Genomic DNA, 20,745 nt, shown 5'->3' with positions numbered 1-20,745 from the left:
CATTTTCAAAAAGCTCTTCAGCCAGCCAGTTTGTTTCTAATGGGAACTCTAAATTGCATAGTCCTTTTATGTTTTTTGGATTATTTTTATAGAAAAGGGATAATCTATACAAATTAGCTATGAAACAGGCCAGATACATATTCTTTTCAAAGTAGAGTTAAGAGATGCACTATTTATTTTACGGTAGCGCCTAGAAGTTTCAGCTGGGGCCCATTGTGCTAGGTTGTGAATAAAGGCATGGTCTCTGCCCTGCAATCTCAATGGAGAAAGTTTTCTTTCTCCCAACTTCTCTCATTTTCCAGATGAGAAACTGAGGCCCAGAGTGTAAGTGACTTGCCAATGGAGGTCTGTGGCAGAGATAGAAATTGAACCTGGATTTCCTGAGTCTTAATCCAGAGCATTAACCACAAAATCATCATAAGCATAATATTTCCCTCTGTCATTGGTTTGCACATTCAGGTTTCAATTTAGAATGATAAAGTATACTATCATAGGAAAACATTGGATTATTAAACTATGTCCCTTAGAGTTTTGTTGGCTTGCTTTATCCTGCCTCAATGAGATATAATCTCTTCAAGAATGGTCATGGTTAATTTGAACTAAATGAAATAAAACGCTACGCAGAAACTGATGCTATGCAGTCTCTTTAACCACAACTTCATCTGCTTGTGTGCCAAATGACCTCTTTCTTAATGGAGATCTCTCCTAAAAAACAAATTTCTTGCATCAAGTCCTAGAACTCTGATTCTGCCTAAGATATATGCACCATTTCTAGATCTTGATTTGAACCTGTCTGTTATGTATCTGAGCTATATTATTTTGTCTGTTTCTGACTTGGATGTTAAGATCCTTGGAGCACAGGACTGTCTTCCTTTGTTTAGTTCTCAGCACTGAAGAGTGCACATTGAAAATAGCAAAATAAAGTTATGCTATTTAAACTTCATATGTTAAGACTAGACTTCCTTAACACATACTTTTCCAAACAAGAAGAAAGAAAGCCGGACTGCTCTCCAGGACAATCCTTTATGCTGCAAATCCGCAGCTCAGTGTCTAAATCTTCCATAGTCACATAGAGTCTTACTGAGTTGGAAAAATTATCCAGTGATTTAATGGAGTCAAGTGAAGGCCAGTCAAATAATTATCAATTATTCCTTACATAAAATAAGGGCACTGAAGACCATTCCAATAGAGTTCTCCTTCAGCTGACTTTAAAGGCTTAGTTTTTGTTCGTTTCTTTAAAGTCTGTATCCTTTTAGCTACAGCTATCTGTCTTACAGTTTTCAATGGGCTCTTCACTATTTTATGTAAGGATGAGCATTTCCTATATATATTCAGTGTCTTTCCCCTTTGTTTGTCTGTTTGGATTGTCCACACAGCAGTGTGAGAGAGAATATTTTTAAGTCAGAATAATATGACTGTAAAATTAGCATTGGTGGAGGGACAGGTGTAGTACCTGAAGCTTGAAATTGTAATTGGCCCTTTAAAATCATGTCTTGGAATTTTTTTGTTTTGTTTGTTTTGGGGGTTTTTTTGGTTTTGGTTTTTTTGTTTGGTAAGTTGTCTGGAACCATCTGGTAAGTTTTTGGTAGTCTATATGTATACATTTAGAAAATAATAAAATTAAGAATACATCCATGTTATGTTCTTGGTCCCCTTATGGGCCATTAAAAATACAATTTGGAAGTAATAATCTAGCAGTCTGGTTTTTTTCCTCTGCCCATGGCCTTCCAAAGTTTAAAAAAGTAATCAACCAAGTAAAATCAAGACCCAAACACATTACAGCCAAGTTGCTAGTGGTAATACTTGTACTGTGGCTATTTGTTGTGAGTTATTATGCTGATACCACTTTACAGTAAATTACTTTTCTGTTGCTTTTTAAAAATACATGCTTTTGCACCAAGACTGCTTTTTCCTGATGCAACATTTGTTATTCACGTTTGACTTACTAAAATTGCTGTTTAGAAATTTTCATTTATACCACTCAAGTATTAAGGAGTCCTTATAATGTATAACTTTGGTAGAAACTATTACTAGTAGTAGGGCAGGGATTATGACATTCAATATGTTTGTACAGTGCCTAACACATTTGGGGCACTATAGGAGTATAAGTATTGTTGACCTTTCCACTGAAGTGTTATCATGCATTGTCAATGACCATGTGTTAATTCTGTTGATATTGTATTGTCAGACCATTATATCTTCAGTAAAAATTACTTTAAAATGCCACACTGAGTGGGCCTAAGCCATTTTTTTAAGTATCGCCACACAGACTGAAAAAGAGGTGCTTGGATGCAAGGTTATTGAATCAATAGTCCCTTTGAAAAGAAAAGAATCTGCAGAGATCTTGAGTATTTTTAGTCTTATAGTTGCAGAGACTGAAGAGAGAAAAATGGAATGGTTGAGAAATAAACCGGCCAAAGAAGAAAAACTTTGGTATCCTTGAGTTACCTTTGCATTGCTTATTGGATGATCTTTACTATTTTAAATCCTACAGTAAATAATCACAAGAATGAACAGAGCACAAGATCTTGTCTGCTTTGTAACTGTTATTTTTAGTTCCATAAATGGCCAGATAATGAGAATTTAAAACTGAAGTCATTCATTTACTCTTGGTACCAGCTTCCCCAACAGTGTCACACCAAATGTACTTCAACTCTGATCTAGAGTGACGTCCCTGGAGGTCAGAGTAGTTCAGTCTGCATGCCTGATCAATCATTGACCAAGTCCAGTGAAACTGTCAGCAAGAATGCCAGTTGTGATAGTGTTTTGTGATGTGAACATCCGTCCGCTATGAGCTAGAATGGGATCACCAGTTTATTTTACAGATAGCCAAATAACCAACAAAGATCTGTCAAATGGTAGCAACTCAGTCACTATTGAGTGAAAGATGGATTCATTGCAGTGATCTCCAGGTGAAAGACTGAGGCATCCTAATCTGAACTAAGCGAAATTTCAGCCTTGAACTCTGACTTGCAGAACAGAGAAATGGGAATTTGTCTTGGTTTTGATTTGTAAGAAATGCAGGAAGCTGATGACTGTTGAATTATTACAGAACTACTTTTTTTTTTTTTTTTTGAAGAATCACATTTTTGTAGTAGGAGATCCTGCATATTTAATTATGATATAGATATCTGTGTTAATATTTGTACTTCCGTTCAGAATAAAATTTTCAAAATTAGACAAATTATTGTTCCAACTTCATCACCTTTTTCCTTCCTGTTTCATTGTAAAGCCAGCAAAAATGTTATAACTATACATTCTCAACATTTTTGTTCATGTTAGTGCATCATTTACTCTGCACAAATAATGTAGTTTCTGAACAGAATATTACAAATCAGAAAACTTGCATTTACAGACCTCATTGTTAAAGTGTTGTCAGTGTTCTGATTTTTTTGATATGCTGTGCTCTAAATCAGGTGATAAATGCTTGCTTAGTAAACTGTTTTTATAGGTTATTTCAGTTCATTCCCTTTCCTGAAACAACAAAGTTCCAAGTATACTTTTCATTGGAAAGTATTAAATGTTTAAATACCTTTTACCATGGTGGATGTAGAAGAGTCCATTTATCTTCATTAAGACATATAGCTTTAAAACTTGTGGCTTTGCTACTTGTGAGTTATGGATGCATGCCCTCACTTGTCAAGATAAATGTATTATACTGTAGTTGTATCCCCTCCCAATGTGGATATTCAAGTTGTGCAGGAGTTTTGACCACAGTAAGCAATTCTCCAAGGATAAAGAAAGAAAATGCACATACTCCTAGGAATCTCTTTTCCACAGATAAAATTGACATTTTATAAATAATTTCCATGTTGCAAACTTGAAACTCACAATCACAGCAATTCAGCTATATGAATTTGGCATGAGTCAGTTTCAGTTCCTAGTGCTTTTCATTGGAAATGGCATAAAAAGTAAGATTTCTCTGAATTTTTTATGCTGTGGGCTTACAAGGGACAGAAGATGTTCTTCACTTATAGTTGTCTAACAGTGCATGGCAGCATGAATAACGAAATGGTCATAAACCTTAGCAGCACTTCTAAGGTCACATGTTCCATTTAATTTTTAAAGAATCTAGAAACAAACTAAGCAGTTGATAACAGGTCAGTTGCAGGTGATAAAAGATATTTTAGATGGGACATAACTTCTTTTTCCACACCTGGCATAGCCACGTTATATCTTTTTTGCAGAGTTTTTTCTTATGCACCGTACGTTTGTCCACAAATAACAAGATTCTTGATTTTCAGGGTAACAATGCGTTTTTAAAGACAGACTTTCATATTGCATAGATTTTTTTTTTTTTTTTTTTTTTTTTTTTTTTTTTTTTTTTTTTTTTGCTGCACAAATATTGATGTCAGGAAAGTTTGTTTGAATAACGAGGATGATTTATCTCTGTCTGCAGTTTGTCACTGTGTGTAGAACGGCATGCCAAATACAGGTATGCTTTCGTAAAATGAGTTTCCTGATTTGCTGTTGCAAAAACTTGTAGAATTGAAATATGTCATTCTTTAGTCAAAAAGTTCTATATAAAATATTCTAAAAATTCCACCCCAAAAGCCAGCCCCCCAAAGCTGTGCTCAAATGGGCCCCACTGTGTAAACTAGATTGTCATTTGCAATGCAAAATGTCTGTTCCTTTAAAAAATGTTCAGTTATGTGACTATGGTTCTTTAATTTACAGAGACGGAATTGACTGAAGTCCTTATATTAAACATGAAACATCTTAATCAATCTAGTTTTTAAAGTTTCTTTTCAAATAAGTGTACAGAAGTAAAGTTAAAAAAAAAAACAGATTTTTTTTAAATAAACAGTCAAAAATTTGCTCTCTGTAATTCATTGGCCAGGCACAGGATACAAGCATGAAAAAAGTGAATAACATTGGATCATATTAAGCATAGCTACATACAAACAGCCAAAAAATTACAGATGACATTGAGTTTAGAGATTATTTGAATTTTGACTATGTAAAATGTATTACTCAAACTATTGTTGGTCATTGACCCAGCGACATGCTTGCGAAAAGTATGCCATCTTTATTGTTTTTCACATTATTATGGTTCTTGTAGCTAAGACAGATGTACAAAAAGATACAGTTTTTATTTTGTATTGGCAGCTTCCAAATATTTAGTATCTATTTCCAAGAGTTGCAATTAGTAAAGCATCCATGGTACTGAAATCCACACATCCCACAAGCTAATTATATTTGCAAGGTCAGATTGAATACATATTTTCAGAAAAATAAAGGGTTATATAAATGTGTCTTCTACTTGGCTGTTATATCACAGTTTGTTGATCTGGAGTATAATGTGTACAATTCACAAATTTGTCTGATAACAGAAAGTGGTGTGTGATTGTGTTTATTTTACTAACCAGTATATTCACAGCAATCACTTCCAAATATCTCTCCAGTAAAGATGTGTTAATTACAAAACAGACAAGGTCTTCTATTATATTAAAGCTACTAACAAGAAGACAGCAGGAATCACACATGTAAATAGCATCATCAACCCCTATTTTAGTCCTCTGTTTTGATCTGTGAGTTGTGCATAGACCAAAGGTGCTATTAAAGACTCAGTGTATGAAATAGGCAGCATTATATGAACAAAATTTATTCAACAAGAAAACAGACCTTTAACATGAATTTAACAAGCCTGAGAAATTACAAACTATCATATGCCGCAGATTCATGCAGTGATAATAAACAAAAAAGGAAAGTAAGAGGTTTTCTTAAACTAGCCAAACTGCTAATGGTTTTGTTATAAGATGTCTACTGTTGAAGTGACCTCTGAAGAATCTTGAGACACTTTGTGCCAGAAGAAATTAAATGGTCAGAATGGTGAAAGAGTTTCAGTGTGAAAAAAGCATATTTATAACTGCTACCATCATAATCTGGAAAACGTCCTACTGCCATAGGCTTGAGTTGGGCTTTCAGAGAGGTAGTCTAAAAGCCTCATGTAAAGATGTTACTGTTTTTGTTAATACAGTGCATGCTGTCATGAGGTAATAAGTACAATGAAAACTATAAATTTGGAACTACTGTAAATCCTTTAAATTCTTAAAGTAACTCTGAAAAGTGGATTTTTGCTCTGCTTTAATTAATCCTGGGAGGTTCTCTATTCAGATTACTGTCTCTCTAAAGTTCCATTGTTAAATATGAGGTGACCATGTTGCTGTCATTTGATTGCATCATGCTGTACTTCAAAATAAACACAGAAAAAAGATTTTAGTTTGAGCATCTGGAGGTGTGCACACCAGGGCTTTTTCCTTGAATCTTACTGTGGCATAATTAACACCTTGTTCACCCATTGCTCATTAGTGCACTGGACATTAATGAGTCTATTTATTTTGATATGATGCTCTAAAGGAGGAGCCGATTTGTTCTCACTGTGCAAAAAGCAATTAGAAGATTTCACAGAAATGTAAATGTAGGGTATATTGCTGTATTTATGCTTTTGTTGCGTACTAGATCTAAATTTAGATTGCAAGTTGTTGAGCATGTTGGTTTCCTTAAGACAGTTGCTATAGTGATGGCAAAGAATTCCTTCAATCTTGGTGTAGCTAAAGTATTTAGTTTTTTATTGGTTGTCATAATGCTACTAACAAGAAAAAATGTCGAAAAATTCATATTTTCTGTATTCTGTCTAGATTAGATACCCTTGGTTTTTGGAACAAATAAGAATTGTGAGTTAAGGATTTCACACTGGAGTTTGAACAAGTAGGATGGTAACAGTTTAGCAAATATTTGTTTCCTTTCTCCGGAGTTGTGCACAGAGAGCCTGTAAGCCTTATTAATGTAAGTAGTGCCATTGAAGGGATGGAAATTACTTGCATGAGTAAGGACTTCAAACTTGAACCCATACTGAGTATAGTTCTTAAATATTTCAGCAGCTAGTTGTCTAAGATATTTTGCTATGATAGTTCTCCAAATATGACCTTGTGAACAGTAGTTAAAATATTTGATTTACTATCAAAGCAGTGTTGCAATGCCTAATATGTTAGGACTTTTAGTTTTCCTTTCAAAAATGTACCTTGAAAAGGAAACATGGAATCCAAGTGTTGGAGCAAATGATTAGTCAAAAATGCCATTACACTTTTGGAGAAGTTCCATGATTTCTAGTGGAGCAGTCATTTAAACTGCAGTCTCGAAGTGTAGCCATTAGGAAGTCAAATTATGATGAAGCACTAAGTTGTGGTATTCTGCCAAGTTAATGCATCTTGCTCCTCAGAGTAAATTTGTATTTGCTTGATTTTCCTATTTAGAAGTCTCTGGAGGAGACTTTATTTGTACTCCTTACTTACAATAGCTGGGAATTTGCAGATGTTATTAAAATAGAACATCTAGTTAAAATGTAATTTCAGGAGTTGGAAAAACGAAAAGATGTACTTTTATATATACAAACACGAGGCTTAAAACTGAGTTAAAGTAAAATCTGCTGTGAACATTAAAAAGATAATTGATCTTTTTGTATTACAAGGATGAAACAGTAGATACGTTGAACTCTTTTAGAGAATGGTTGATGTCTTAGAGGTGAATGAAGTTTAATGGTTTACAAAATCATTAAAGGAATTAAACTTTTCTTTAGCAAGATTAAAATTCCATGTGCTAAAATAATTGTGTGTGTTAAACCAGTCTATCTATTTAATTAAGAGAAGGAAGGTGTATGTGTGTGTGTCACAGGGAAAAGGATTTTATCTTTAACAAGAATTTATAAGGTATCTGTCACCATGCTATCTGGCATAAATTGGGTCACTGAAATTCTAATAAGAGGTGCAGAACCATGACATATTTGCTGAAGGCAACTTTAAGAGACAAGATGCAGAAGGATCTGGCCAGTCAGCTGGGAGTCCAGGATTGTACAAGTCACTAATTTATAACTGCTTAATTGATAGACCATGTGGGAAATTTAATCTTAAAAGTTTATAACTTCCAATCTACTTATAACTGCTTATTTACTGAACATCACTGCTGTACTTGGTGCTGTATGCATTTAGCAGTAGACATGGACTCTTCCTAAATTGGATATGGACCATGTAGTCAACACACATGCACAAGTGAACAAATATTGTCCTTCTGATGGTACAAATATCTTCCACTACTTTGTGTATCATTATCTGTCTTTGATACTTATATCAACCATGGCAGTGTTTTGCTTGATGTGACTTAAGCAGCTTCTTTGACATGTATAGTATGCAAGATAGCTGTTAGGCTACCTTCAGTTTAAAATACTGTAAATTATATTTTTTAATTTCCATATTAATCTCTGCCAGTTCATTTCTGTTAGCTCTCTGTGCCCTTTAACATGATATTATAATTGCATTACACTCCCACTTAAGTAGGTTTATGGGTGGTACCCTAATTTGTTTAACTTGAAGGGAAGTCCTGAATTGGTGAGTAGCACTTAAAATAATTTTTAAAATATGGACAGTTCTTCTATTCTTGCTTACCTAGAATAAGCTATTATAAAACAATGGGATATTTAGCTTCTCAGTATATTAGACCTTGGTGTCTCGGTGCCATGTAGTATTTTGTGAAATACAGATTACAGTACAACGGCAGTGGAAATGTCTCAGGCATTTTAATGTAAGCTCTTGAAACCTATGAAGCATAGATCCAGTTTAAGAACATGACAAAATTAGACTCTTTAAAAATAAGGCTCCAACACTTCAATCAAAACCATGTGAGCAGATGCCAACATCCATGTGGCACCCCATTGACTTCAGTGGGGCTCTGCACAGGTGTAAGGTTCTATGTGCACAGGTGTGGTTGTAGGATTAGGGGCTAAATAAATCAAAATCTTAGCTTGTAGTTATGAATCTCTAATGATGGTTGGAGGTGACAAGGACAGTTTTTGCCGTGTTCTAAGCTATATCTCACCTCACCTAGCAGCAGGTTAGCTGATTATTTTATTGTCTGAAGCCACTAAATAGTTCTTTGCAAAGGTTTCTTGAACAATTTGAGCAAAGCATAGAAATAGGCTAGATGGAAGCTCTACTTTTTTTTTCATTTGTAATGAAATAACTGGATATACTACCTTCCATGTTCCTTAAATCATAAATGACCTTGGTCGTCTTTTACTCTATTTCTTACTCCTGAGCATGACACTGACAAGGACTTTTTAATCCATCAGACAGTTTATAGACCCTTTCTTAGTTGCAAGAAGCAAAAAGCATCTGACTAGAAGGGAATACATAGGGCAAGTTCCTTGCTGGCTATAATTTTGTTGTCATTTCAAGTATTGTGGTGTTGTAATTGATGTGACAGGGCTGGGCTTTAGACACAGTCCCTTAGCTTGTGCTCACTTTCAGTTTTAGTCTCTCTCTGTCATTCATTTTGATTAGATAAGATTTAGGTGACAAACATATACATACCTTTGAAGTTTTTAGTATGTATATCTACTGATCTTTTCAATGTTGTATGATAAAAAGTACATAAAAACTTAATAGTTCCATGAAAAATGTAGTAATTGGTGTCACCTTACAATACAATGTAAAGAATTGTGCGCTGATGGCACAGTCAGCAGGAGGTTCTTTTTTATTAATATTATAATTAAAAGATTTTCTGGAAAAAGGCCAAAAACAGATGAGAGTTGATCATGCCTTGTCCACTGTTGCTTGGCACCATTGCTTGCATTTTCTAAAAAGAATTGACTTGACGTCTTGTTTTTACAGGTTGTTATTGATGCCTTCAGATTGATCAATGCTAATATGATGGTCTTGGGACATGAACCAAGACAAACAACTTCAAATCTGGGTCACTTAAACAAGCCATCTATCCAGGTAAACTCAGTGTTTGATGATGATAAACGCTGTTTTGTATTGAGTGGTGTTTAATCACAATGATGTGACAAGTATCTTAAAATGTTATAACATACAAATTATAGCTGTCCCTCCTTGCAGTATTTTAATGTGCATATAAAATTAACTTGATATTTGAATAGGTCTACTCCTAATTTATGAGTGTAGGATTGAGCCCTAAATTAGTCAGATGTAAACACAGAATTTAAGTAGATACTGTCATGATTTAGTACAGATTTATAACATGAAAAACTTGTGTGTGAATTTGGGAGCACAGTACTCTAGCTTTTTTAGCTTTACCATTTGCCCTCTCTTGTATCACTAATATGATATCCTTTTTCAGTATTGCAGTGTTAAAACTGCTCCTGTTAACATAGACTTGAGCTTTCCTATAGTCAGGATGAGTAAGTGGTGTTTTATTATCTACTGTAAGCATCCCAATTATATGTGTAAAAGAATAAAATACTCTTCAAGCAACCATTGAAAAATGCCTTATCCATTAATCATTATGGTGTCTTTCCACTTGCTTTACTGCTACAGGTTTTTTGCTTAATATGTATTCAACTTTTTAATGTGTCCTAAACAAATATTCCATCTCCAACTCTGCTTATTACATTGGTAATCTTGTAATTTGATGAAGGCTGGGGGGAGGGAATGGAATAGATCATTTGAATGTCTAATTGACCATTTCAAGTGTAATCCTCTTTACTTGAGTGTAATGTTTTTATATATCTTTGTAAGAATGTATAAATTTAAAACATTGAATCTCTCTCTTGAATAGTTACTCTGTTTGGTTTCTAGTGTTGACTATTAAGGTCAATACTCTGGTCTTCAGTGAAGCCAAACCTTCATTGCAGGAAGCTTCTTCTGCTCTAAAATAAGAGTATCCTCCTGAGTGATTAATGCCTTATCTTGTGCCTTGACTTTTTTTTTTTTTTACAGTTCCCCCTCCCCTGAAGAAAAATGTATTTTATTTTTAAATGTATTGTGAAAGGCATGAATAGTTGCCACCAGGAAGCCTAATTACTTCTCTGAAGATTATTTACATGAACAGTAATACTAACGTATGTTGCTAAATACAGCCTACTGAAAGACATTATTAGTAGCCACAGTAGAACTGAAATTATATGCTTCAACTTTTACTATCAGAGCTATGTTTGGGGAGATACCAGCTAGCCATTGTTAAACCTCATTGGTAGCTTTTATTATTTTATGCATTAAAACACCTTTTATAGAGGGAAAAAATGAGCAAAAATATTCATACTAGTAAAATAGTTAGTTTTTAAAAGGTTGAAATGTTTTGCTTTTGATTTTTTGAGTCTGTGAAAACTGCAAAGTATAATGAGTATGAAATAACCTACTAATGTTTTTGAGTGGATACAGGCAAGCCCATGCTTGCCTGTTTCAAGAGAATATATTACTGGGCTTTTTTAGGCTGTATGTAATGACCTCTCTTGTAAACCCCCATAGTATCATACTGCTTCATTATTTTTTGCAAAAGGTTAAGTAATACCTCACAGTCTAAGATCATTGTTGTTGCAGCATGGCATATCTCAGACATAAGTTTTTTCACTAATTGCAAGGCAGCAATGACCAGTTACATATTTTATTATTACATTAAAATATTGCAGTTTTAAATTAAGTGTATACATATACGAGTTCTTAAGACTTACTCTTCTCACAGAGAACAAATGTAGATACACACGTGTTCTAAAGTCCCTGAGTGAAATGCTGACTGCATTGAAATTGATGGCAAAATTCCCATTGAGTTCAGTGGGGTTAGGATTTCACATGCCCCTTCCCCCATATTTTATCAGTCATTTTGTGACGCATAAGGCAAGCTTATTAAAGACTTTAATATTACGGGACTTAAGTACTGCATGACACACATTAATCTTTCAGTGAAACAAAACACTTAAGGAACAATGTCTTTAAAATATAGACCACAAGTAGGTGTATATTTTAGAGATTCCAGTTAACCTATTGTAGTGACTAACTACAGTTTCAAGATTGTTGAGAGGAGTAGTGGAGCAGGGATTTTTAAGCGTTTGCGCTTTGCTCAGATAACTCCTAAGTTGAATTAACTGTTGCTGTTAGAAGCGCAGTGATTTCAGGGGAAATAGTCAAAGTCTATTTAGGACTTGTACTCGTAAATCCCTTAGGAGCTCTTAAAAGCCTCCCCTTATCTACAGTTGAGTTAAAACAAGAGGGTACCGTTTTTTCAATTGGGGGTGGGGAGGGGAGAGAGAGAATGTTAAATGAAACTACAAAACTTTTCAGTAGCTTAAGGCTGAAATTACTCTAACAATAAATAGACAAGTGTTTTGGTTTTGAGATTCTGTTGATTACAGTAAATCTAAATATGAGTCTTTCTTTGAAAATCAGCAGTTAATCTATAGTTACATTTTACATGAACTATCTATATGTTAACTGTTTAAGTATTTCTTTGTATAGCATACAAATGCATGCAAAAAAATCTGTTTTCAACTTCGATAACTCTTAAGTTTTAATTGCGGTAGGACTTTGAAGCACTAGAATGAAAAGCTACACTTGCATTTTGTGGAACAAGCGCTAGCCATGGATAGCTTTAAGGAATAGACATCAATAAATAGATGAAATCATCAAAATATAATTTGGAATATCAAATATTTCTCTACTTAAATGTTGCATGGTGTAATTTTTCATATCCTTTTTTACATTGTGAGGACAAAACAACTGACAAGGACTTGTGTTCATACACAAATTGTTTCTAGAAACTGCATCTTAATCCAAGCCATGCCTTAAAATGTATATTGTGTCAACATAAGAATCACACCTATGTCTGAAAAATGTTTACCTCCTGTTTTAAGTACGACCTAAGTTTACCAGAAACAAGAAATTGGAGAGAAAATAAAATGTTTGTTTACTGAATATGTCTGCAGTTTACAAATAGTTGTACTGTTTCCTGTTTGTGTGAATTTTTCATGTGGAAATGGAGAAGAGAGCAACTTTTTTTAAAAAAATAAGAAAATAAGATTGTTATTAGCAGGTATAGTGGTTGACACTACCTATAACATGTTTTCAAAACTATTTCAAGTTGACTGCTTTAAATAGTCACTTTCTTAGTAATATTTTTCATATCTATGATAATAACTTTAGTGTACATATTTTCCCACAAACTTTTATAGGCTCTAATTCATGGACTGAACAGACATTATTACTCCATTACTATCAACTATAGGAAGAATGAACTAGAACAGAAGGTAAGGGGGGATTGCATATATATTTCCATTTTAAGTAAAGGAAACCACTTTACAGACTGTTTAAACTGACCTGTGGCATGTTGCAGTTTTGTAATTTGAATTTTAAGTTCTGATATCTTGAGTTATGATTCCCTAACACTTTTTTCTCCATGTCATGCTATGGATGTGTTAAAGCAGAAAGTGAGCCTAGGCTGAACTCTCTTGAGCAAACTACATCTCTTCCGGAAGGATCTGAAAAGTAGCTAGAAAAAAGTCTATCTCATACACAGATAATTTGATAACGTTTTTTGTCTCTAGCAGGGGTGGGCAAACTACGGCCCATGGGCTGGATCCAGCCCCACAGGGTTTTGGATTCGGCCCACGGGATTGCCACCCCCATGGCATTGCAAGGCCTGCACCACTCCCAGAAGCAGCCGGCACCACGTCCCTGTGGACCCTGGAGGAGGGGGGACAGGGCTCTGTGCGCTTCCCTCGTCTGTGAGTACCTTCCCCTGAAGCTCCCATTGGCTAGGAACAGGGAACTGCGGCCAATGGGAGCTTCGGGGGAAGGTACCCACAGGCGAAATCAGCGCGTGGAGCCCTCTGCCCCAGGAGCCACAGGGACGTGGTGTCAGCCGCTTCCTGGAGCGGTATGGGGCCAGAGTAGGCAGGCGGGGCGGGGGGGGGGCCTGCCCTGGCCCCAGTGCACGGTGCTGCCATCCCAGAGCTGCTCCAGGTAAGCAGTGCCGGGCCAGAGCCCACACCCCTCCTGCACCCTACACCACAACTCCCTGCCCTGAGCCCTCTGTCTGCACCCCAACCCCCTGCCTTGAGCCCCCTCTGCACTCTGCACCTCTTCCCCAACCACTGCCCTGAGCCCCCTCCCACACTGTGCAACTCCTCCCACACGCTGCACTTCCTCTCACACCCCAACCTCTTGCCCCAATCCTACATTCATGGCCCTGCATGCAATTTCCCCACCCAAATGTGGCCCTCGGGCCAAAAAGTTTGCCCACCCTGGTCTACAGTATCTACATTTGTCGTACTTTAAAGTTGTATTTAATCCTAAAATACCTTCATTCTGTGTTGTGCTTGAGAAAAGTGAACAGGATTACCGTAAGTTTCAAGTCTTGGATGGTGAGTCTGGCAGCCATTATACCTTCTGTAGATTTGCAGGAGTAAGTTGAGGCTTTTGAATTTGGGGAAACCTACTTCCAAATTCCAGAGCGATACATCAAAAGTATCTCAAGTGTGCATAGGCTGTAATAGCTTCCAATACAAGGTGCTTTCATTTGGTCTGGATAGAGCTCCTCAAGTCCTCTCTAAATATCTAGTAGTGGTGGCCTGCTTAACTTATTTTGCTCTGGAGCAGTGGCATTGTGCAGTTCCATGCTCATTGAGTGTCAGTGAATTCTACGTCAAATTTGCTCAGTTAAAGATTTTTTTTCAACTTCCAGTCCCAAAAACTCAGCCTTGGATCTGAAATTCAAGCTGAGTTCTTCCTGGTTTATTCATAATCAAAAGTAGTCTAAAGTCTCAAGGCCATATTCCTGCCTCATTTACACCTCTACATGCTTATTGTCTGCATTGGAGTTGATTGGGTTTAACTAAAGCCAGAGTTTGACTCTACAGTTGGAACTATATAGTTCTGCTGAAGATGCATAGGTCAAAACAGACTGCAGCTTGACTAGTGGCTCTTTGGCTAGTAGAAATAAAAAGTAATTTTTTTATCACTAAAGAACGATGAAACATGCAGTTCAGAAAGTGTATCTGTTGAGGTAGAGGCTGCTAAATTCACATAGGCCCAGAACCGCAAAAGGAAGTAGGCACCTAGACAATCACAGGAACAACAGTGCGGTCCACAAAGCCTGAGTTAGGCACCTAGAGATTCTATACAATGAATGCGGTGAGAGGTGCCTGAGAATGCAGGCTACAAAAGCCAGCATGCTATGTGAGGAGCCACCTAAGCTAGCCAGTGTGAGATGCTGATGAAAGGGGTGTGTTCTAAGCCCTGCCACTTTGGTGGAGATAAGAGTCTCAGTCCAGGTTGCAGGGAGGCACCTATTTCTGCAAGCTATCCACAGCCAGGAACTCCTCTCCTGGAAGGAGGTAGCTTAGGCGCCTAAGTAGTTTCATGCAAGAATGAGTTAGGCACCTGCATCATTCCACAAAAAACAGGAGAAGGTAGAGGTGATGTCCTCATTATACCTTTTAGCCCAGTCACCTGGGATATGGGGGAGATGGGTTCTATTGCCCCTGCTGCCCCCCCCCTTCCGCCCTCTTCCTGAGAGGAAGAAAGCATTTGCAGAGGAGTTTCCCACTTCTTTGGAGAGTGCTCTAACCACTGAGCTATGGAATATTCTGCGGTGGGGCTACCTCACTCTCTCCTGTTGAAGCTGTTCCAGTGTGTATAAGTAAGTAATCTTTTAATAGGGTGACTAGACTGAGTCTCCCTCCTCCCAGTGAGTGCTGTTAGCACCAGGCTAGTGTGTGTGTGTGTGTGTGTGTGTGTGTTGCGCTCGCTCTCTCTTTACTCGGTGACTAAGTATTTATCCAAAGTGGAACAGATTCAGCAGGAGAGAGTGAAGGAGCCCCACCTCAGGCTATCCCATAGCTCACTGGTTAGAGCACTCTTCTGAGAGGTGGGAGACTCTTGTTCAAGTCTTTTCTTCCTTTCAGGCAGATGGAGGAGTTGAGCTTGAGTTTCGCACACCCTGGATGAGTGCTTTAACCACTGGATAAAAAGCATAAAGTGGGCACCACCACCTCATCCAGCAGCCTCTGATTTTGAATGGGACCCGCTCCGGAAGGAGCATCTGAGCACACCAACTGGATCAGACCCTGTGGGCAAGATAGTTTCCTCTGCCTTTCTTTCCCCCCATTCGTGGATTGCACTGGGGCATAGGTGGGAGATAGGCATCCAGACACCTAGAGTGAGAGAGCAGTGCATATGCCAAGAGAGAGAACTTTAGGCACCATGGATACTTCTACAGCAAAAAATTAGATGTTGAGTGAGTATAGCTGCTTATAGGATTAGGTGATGGCCTAGTGGAGGTGTTGTGGATTGCAGTGATGCCTAAAACTGGGATTTAGCCCAGATCCACAAAGGTACTTAGGAGCCTAACGTTCCTTTTCAGAGCAGAATCACACTTTCAAGGGCTCAGTGTGTTTGTTTACCTGTATTTGAATGATGGGTCCAGCAGAACCAGATTCCCACAATAGGCCTCTCGCTTTTGGGTAATCTAATCTGTCTTCATCCTGATGCAAAGGCATACTTTCAGAAACGCAATTCTAGATTCTTCAGGGGTGATTGTCCTTTTAGCTTTGTGACATGTTTATGGATATTCAAAAGACTTCACAATACAACCATGCAACATGATCAAACATCCTAAAGTTCAAATATCTTTGATCTAAGGGTTTTCTGTACATAAATGACTTTGCTTGGTGGGCTGAGAATGACATCTCTGCAACCTTGCTTAAGTATCAATTACATACTAGAAACTGTCAGTCTGCAAGCATACCTCAACTTGTCTGAGCAAGTAAATAATAATTCTTAGTGCTTTAACTAATCTTCACAGGTCTCTGATAAGGTAGCCACTCATTCCAAAATCCTGCATATGGTTGTCTGTAATGTCCACTTTTGTCTCTTATCAAACCATCTCCCTTTGTAATGAAAGGTATAAATATTCCAAGCCTGGTTGGGGAGCACATCTTCACAATCTCAGAGTTTAAGATCTGTGACAGCCCGGTTAATCTAGACTTCACAACAAAACAATAGTTTTCAGAGTAGTTTGGCTACTATGAAAAGCTTTCTAGTCACTAAGGACTTAATAGTACAAATCCTGACAGACATTCTAGCCAAAGACCTCAATTGTTGTAGGGATGAGTCTCTTTCCTTTAGCTGTCTTCCAACGTGAGGATTCTGTGGGAATGATTCATGACTCATCATGTCTTTCCATGGCCACCTGGCATGGAAAAGCAGCTCCTTTGTAGATATGAATTTCAGGCATTAAAGTTAAAATACAGGGTCTTCAAGACTTCAGCAGTGAACCCCATATTGAAGAAGTGGGGACAAAATAAATCCATTTGCTTAGAACACCAGATACCTCCTGTACTGATTTGTGATGGGCAGTGGATCCCTGATACAGGCATTCTTTGTGTATTGGAATGCCTTTCCTCCCAATTCCTCTGCTCCTTCAGGTTTTCAGAAAAGTAAAACAAGACTCATATAATTCTCACAGCACCTGCTTAGGCTTGTCAGTTTAAATGCCTGGATCTTCTAGTCCTTGCATCAAAACCAGACCCAAACTCTCTTAATCTTACAACATGGATCTTGGCAGCCTATTAGATGTGGAAACTGAATGTTCTTTTAAGGTGCAACAAGTTATCTTGAAACCTAGGAAGACAGCTACGTGGAGATATCCAAGATGTGGGAAAATGCAAAGTCCATGTGTCCCATCATTTTTGGCGATGATTTGTTTTATAAAAGACATAATCATGACTTGGTTTGGTTACTAGTAAAGTCCATCTCAACTACAACAGCCTACTGTCCTCCAATATGGGATTCTGAGTGCAGAATACATACCTAATACCCTTAGTCCGCAACACCAAACTTCCTCCCAAGTGTGCCTGGAGGCCAAAAGCTTCATATGTCCTCTACCTAGCTGTTAAAACAGCCTTCTTTCTCCTGACTACTTCTATAATGCAGTTATGCATTGTCAATAACAAAATCTACAACAAACTGAAAATATGGAACAGTGTAAAATAGATTGTATTGTAAAAATTAAATAAGACGTGCTACTGCACTGATTGAGTATTATTAATTTTCATACTTCATTTTAAATGATTTTCATTTTAAAAGAACTGCTGCAAAATTCCTAGTCTGCTGCACTAGAATACTACAGAATCCAGTCATGTTGAGTATAGACACCAGCTAGAAGCTGCTCCTGTGTACACATCATATTCTAACTGTTCAAGATCAAAAATGCTTTTGGAACATTTCTAATCTTATTGAATCATTTATATACACCTCTACAAGTACGTGTAGTAAATTAACTTTCTGTATCAAGTGGACCTTTATAGTGCTGGAAATTTATGTTCTGATGTAGATGTTAAACTGTATGACTTTATTTTGCAGATGTTGTTAAATTTGCATAAGAAGAGTTGGATGGAAGGTTTGACACTTCAGGACTATAGTGAACATTGCAAACTCAATGAAACAGTAGTGAAAGAGATGCTGGAGTTAGCTAAGAATTATAACAAGGTATTCAGGTCCAACAGTAAAGTTGAAATTGCTCTAATGAAATAACTGACAATAGCAAATTTCATTGCATAAAAAGTTGATTACAGATCTCTTTGCATTCGCTCATGGTAATGTCTTAGAAAATAAACACTAACTAGAACACTGAATAATTGAAAGCAAATAACTTCTGAGGCTTCAGTGATCACTAATATTTTAATGCTCTCTTTTGGGGGCAGTATGGGAATGTACATGTTTTGTAGTCTATATATTTAGTAGAATAACTTTTAAGGGAGTTCAGTGGATTTGGCAAATAAGGTATAACTGGCTATAATTATAGACTAAAGCTTTGTGAGCATGAAGTTCCTGATTGCTAACCAATTAAAGATTCAGAGGGGTAGCTGTGTTAGTCTGGATCTGTAAAAGCAGTAAAAGTCCTGTGGCACCTTATAGACTAACAGATGTATTGGAGCATGAGCTTTCGCGGGTGAATACATCCGACGAAGTGGGCATTCACCCACGAAAGCTCATGCCCCAATACGTCTGTTAGTCTATGAGGTGCCGCAGGACTCTTTGCTGCTTTTACAATTAAAGATTAATCATTGTTCGTACTTTAAGGATGTGTGTAATCTGTCCCATTGACTGTATTTAACTCTTTGAAGTGGATGGTGTCACAGAGTGTGGGAGAGTCAGGGTCCTGCACCCCCCACTTCCTGCAATTCACCGTGACTCTCAGCCAGCCAGTAAAACAGAAGGTTTATTAGACAACAGGAACACAGTCCCAAGCAGGGCTTGTAGGTACAACCAGGACCCCTCAGTCAGGTCCCTCTGAGGGGCAAGGATCTTGGACCCCAGACTCAGGGTTCCCTGCCTCTTCCCAGTAAGCCCAAAACTGAAACCAAAAACCCCTCCAGCAGGCGCTCTCTCCCCCTCTCCCTTTGTCCAGTTTCCCCTCACCTAAAGTCATTCTCTGCTCTCCCATCCCCCATGCAGACATTCCCAGGTCAATCCGCCCCTCTCCCTACTGAGTCACAGATGGGTCTTGAGTTCCTGTAGTTGAGCCTTAATTCAGATTATTTTGGATTTAATTTGACTTCTCATTTCATTGCTGCAGTCAAAGACTACTAGATCAAATATTTCAAAAAATATGTACTTCCATTATAGTGTGCATTTGGAACATTTTTTTTAAATATATACAGCCTGATTCTTCACTCACTTTTTATGCCAACGTAATGATCAGGCCCACACTTATCCATAACAAGTAATTATGACATTCCTAAATAAAAGAATGATTGAGACTTGCTCTACTTGTGTAGATGCTTACTAGGAAAATGTATGTATTAAAAATCCTTTTTTTTAAGAAGTATATTTTTAACTTGCTTATTGGTAGTCCCAAAATATTACACTCAAATATTTTATTTAATAGTTGATCAAGGATGTAAACCCTCCATATCAGACATTTTAACGTTAAACACCAATAAACAAGGAACTTTACATACAAAAAAAACTTTAAAGAAATTATAAAAAAGTTACTTAAACTAGAATACAAAAATTCATAGTAAAAAATCAAACTTCCCTTAGTTAGAAACAGCAAAGTTAATGCTGTACTTTGGGCATTATATTTTTAACCTGTTTTATCTAGCTGTTGATGTGATTATTAGGTGCAAAATTCTACCCCTCTGTAACATTTTATAAATTCTAAGTGTATTTTTCTTTAATATAGTTTGGTGAATAAATCTAAAATGTCTGACAATAAAGCTGTACATGAATACTCCCCTTAATCTTTTGCCACCTTTGCTGAGCAATTGAAGCGCCTTTCCTTTTGATTTAATATATGCTTTTGAAATGCTGCTGTCCTTTTGATTTTTAAGAAGGAATTATATTTTTATAATCTTGTGGCTCTAGGAAAAAGTAAACAAAATCTGAAACACTGACCTTTTTTGTATTTTTCACAGGCTGTGGAAGAAGAAGATAAGATGACACCTGAACAGCTGGCAATAAAAAATGTTGGCAAGCAGGTGAGGTGTAATGAATTATTGTGAGGTGAAATAACCTGATTTTTTTTTTAATATATTTTAATATTATTTTAGTCACATGCATTGCAAGTGATTTCTGTTTTATAGTCTGGCTATCCTGAATTCCCTACAGGTCTTGAATTTACACCGGATGGACAGTATTATTATTTAGGCCTCTGTCTGGGGGTAATTTGCAAAGTGGTTACAAAATTGTCCTTTGGTTGCAAGGGTCTGCCACGACATTTCTTATAATGAAGTTTAAAGATATATTTTGGATAAATTGTTATAATCCACTGGGGAATATCCTGTAATTTCTGCATGGTTCTTCTTTTAAAAAGAAACAAACAAAAAAACTAAATACACTATTGCATTTTGGAGAAGACATGCTATTTTTTAAAGAGGCAAGTCAGTCAGTCTGGTGCATTACACTGTGACTGAAGAGCTAGTAGAAGGGCATTAAGTTCACCCACTATTCAGAA

General features: G+C 37.0%; 1 protein-coding gene across 3 annotated transcripts in view; it reads left to right on the top strand.

The window, feature by feature from the left end:
- Positions 1 to 20,745, top strand: part of PSMD14 (proteasome 26S subunit, non-ATPase 14) — a 64,004-nt gene that overhangs the window by 40,171 nt on the left and 3,088 nt on the right. For all 3 annotated transcript variants that reach the window (XM_050969335.1, XM_050969333.1, XM_050969334.1), the window contains 4 exons: positions 9,666 to 9,773; positions 12,959 to 13,033; positions 18,150 to 18,275; positions 20,207 to 20,269. In XM_050969335.1, the coding sequence (XP_050825292.1) occupies positions 9,666 to 9,773; positions 12,959 to 13,033; positions 18,150 to 18,275; positions 20,207 to 20,269 (372 nt within the window). The remainder of the gene's footprint in view (positions 1 to 9,665; positions 9,774 to 12,958; positions 13,034 to 18,149; positions 18,276 to 20,206; positions 20,270 to 20,745) is intronic.

Source organism: Gopherus flavomarginatus, chromosome 10 (genome assembly GCF_025201925.1).
Source record: "Gopherus flavomarginatus isolate rGopFla2 chromosome 10, rGopFla2.mat.asm, whole genome shotgun sequence".
Taxonomy (NCBI): Eukaryota; Metazoa; Chordata; order Testudines; family Testudinidae; genus Gopherus; species Gopherus flavomarginatus.
Note: the sequence above shows the minus strand (reverse complement) of the source record. Positions and strands in the feature narration are given on the sequence as shown.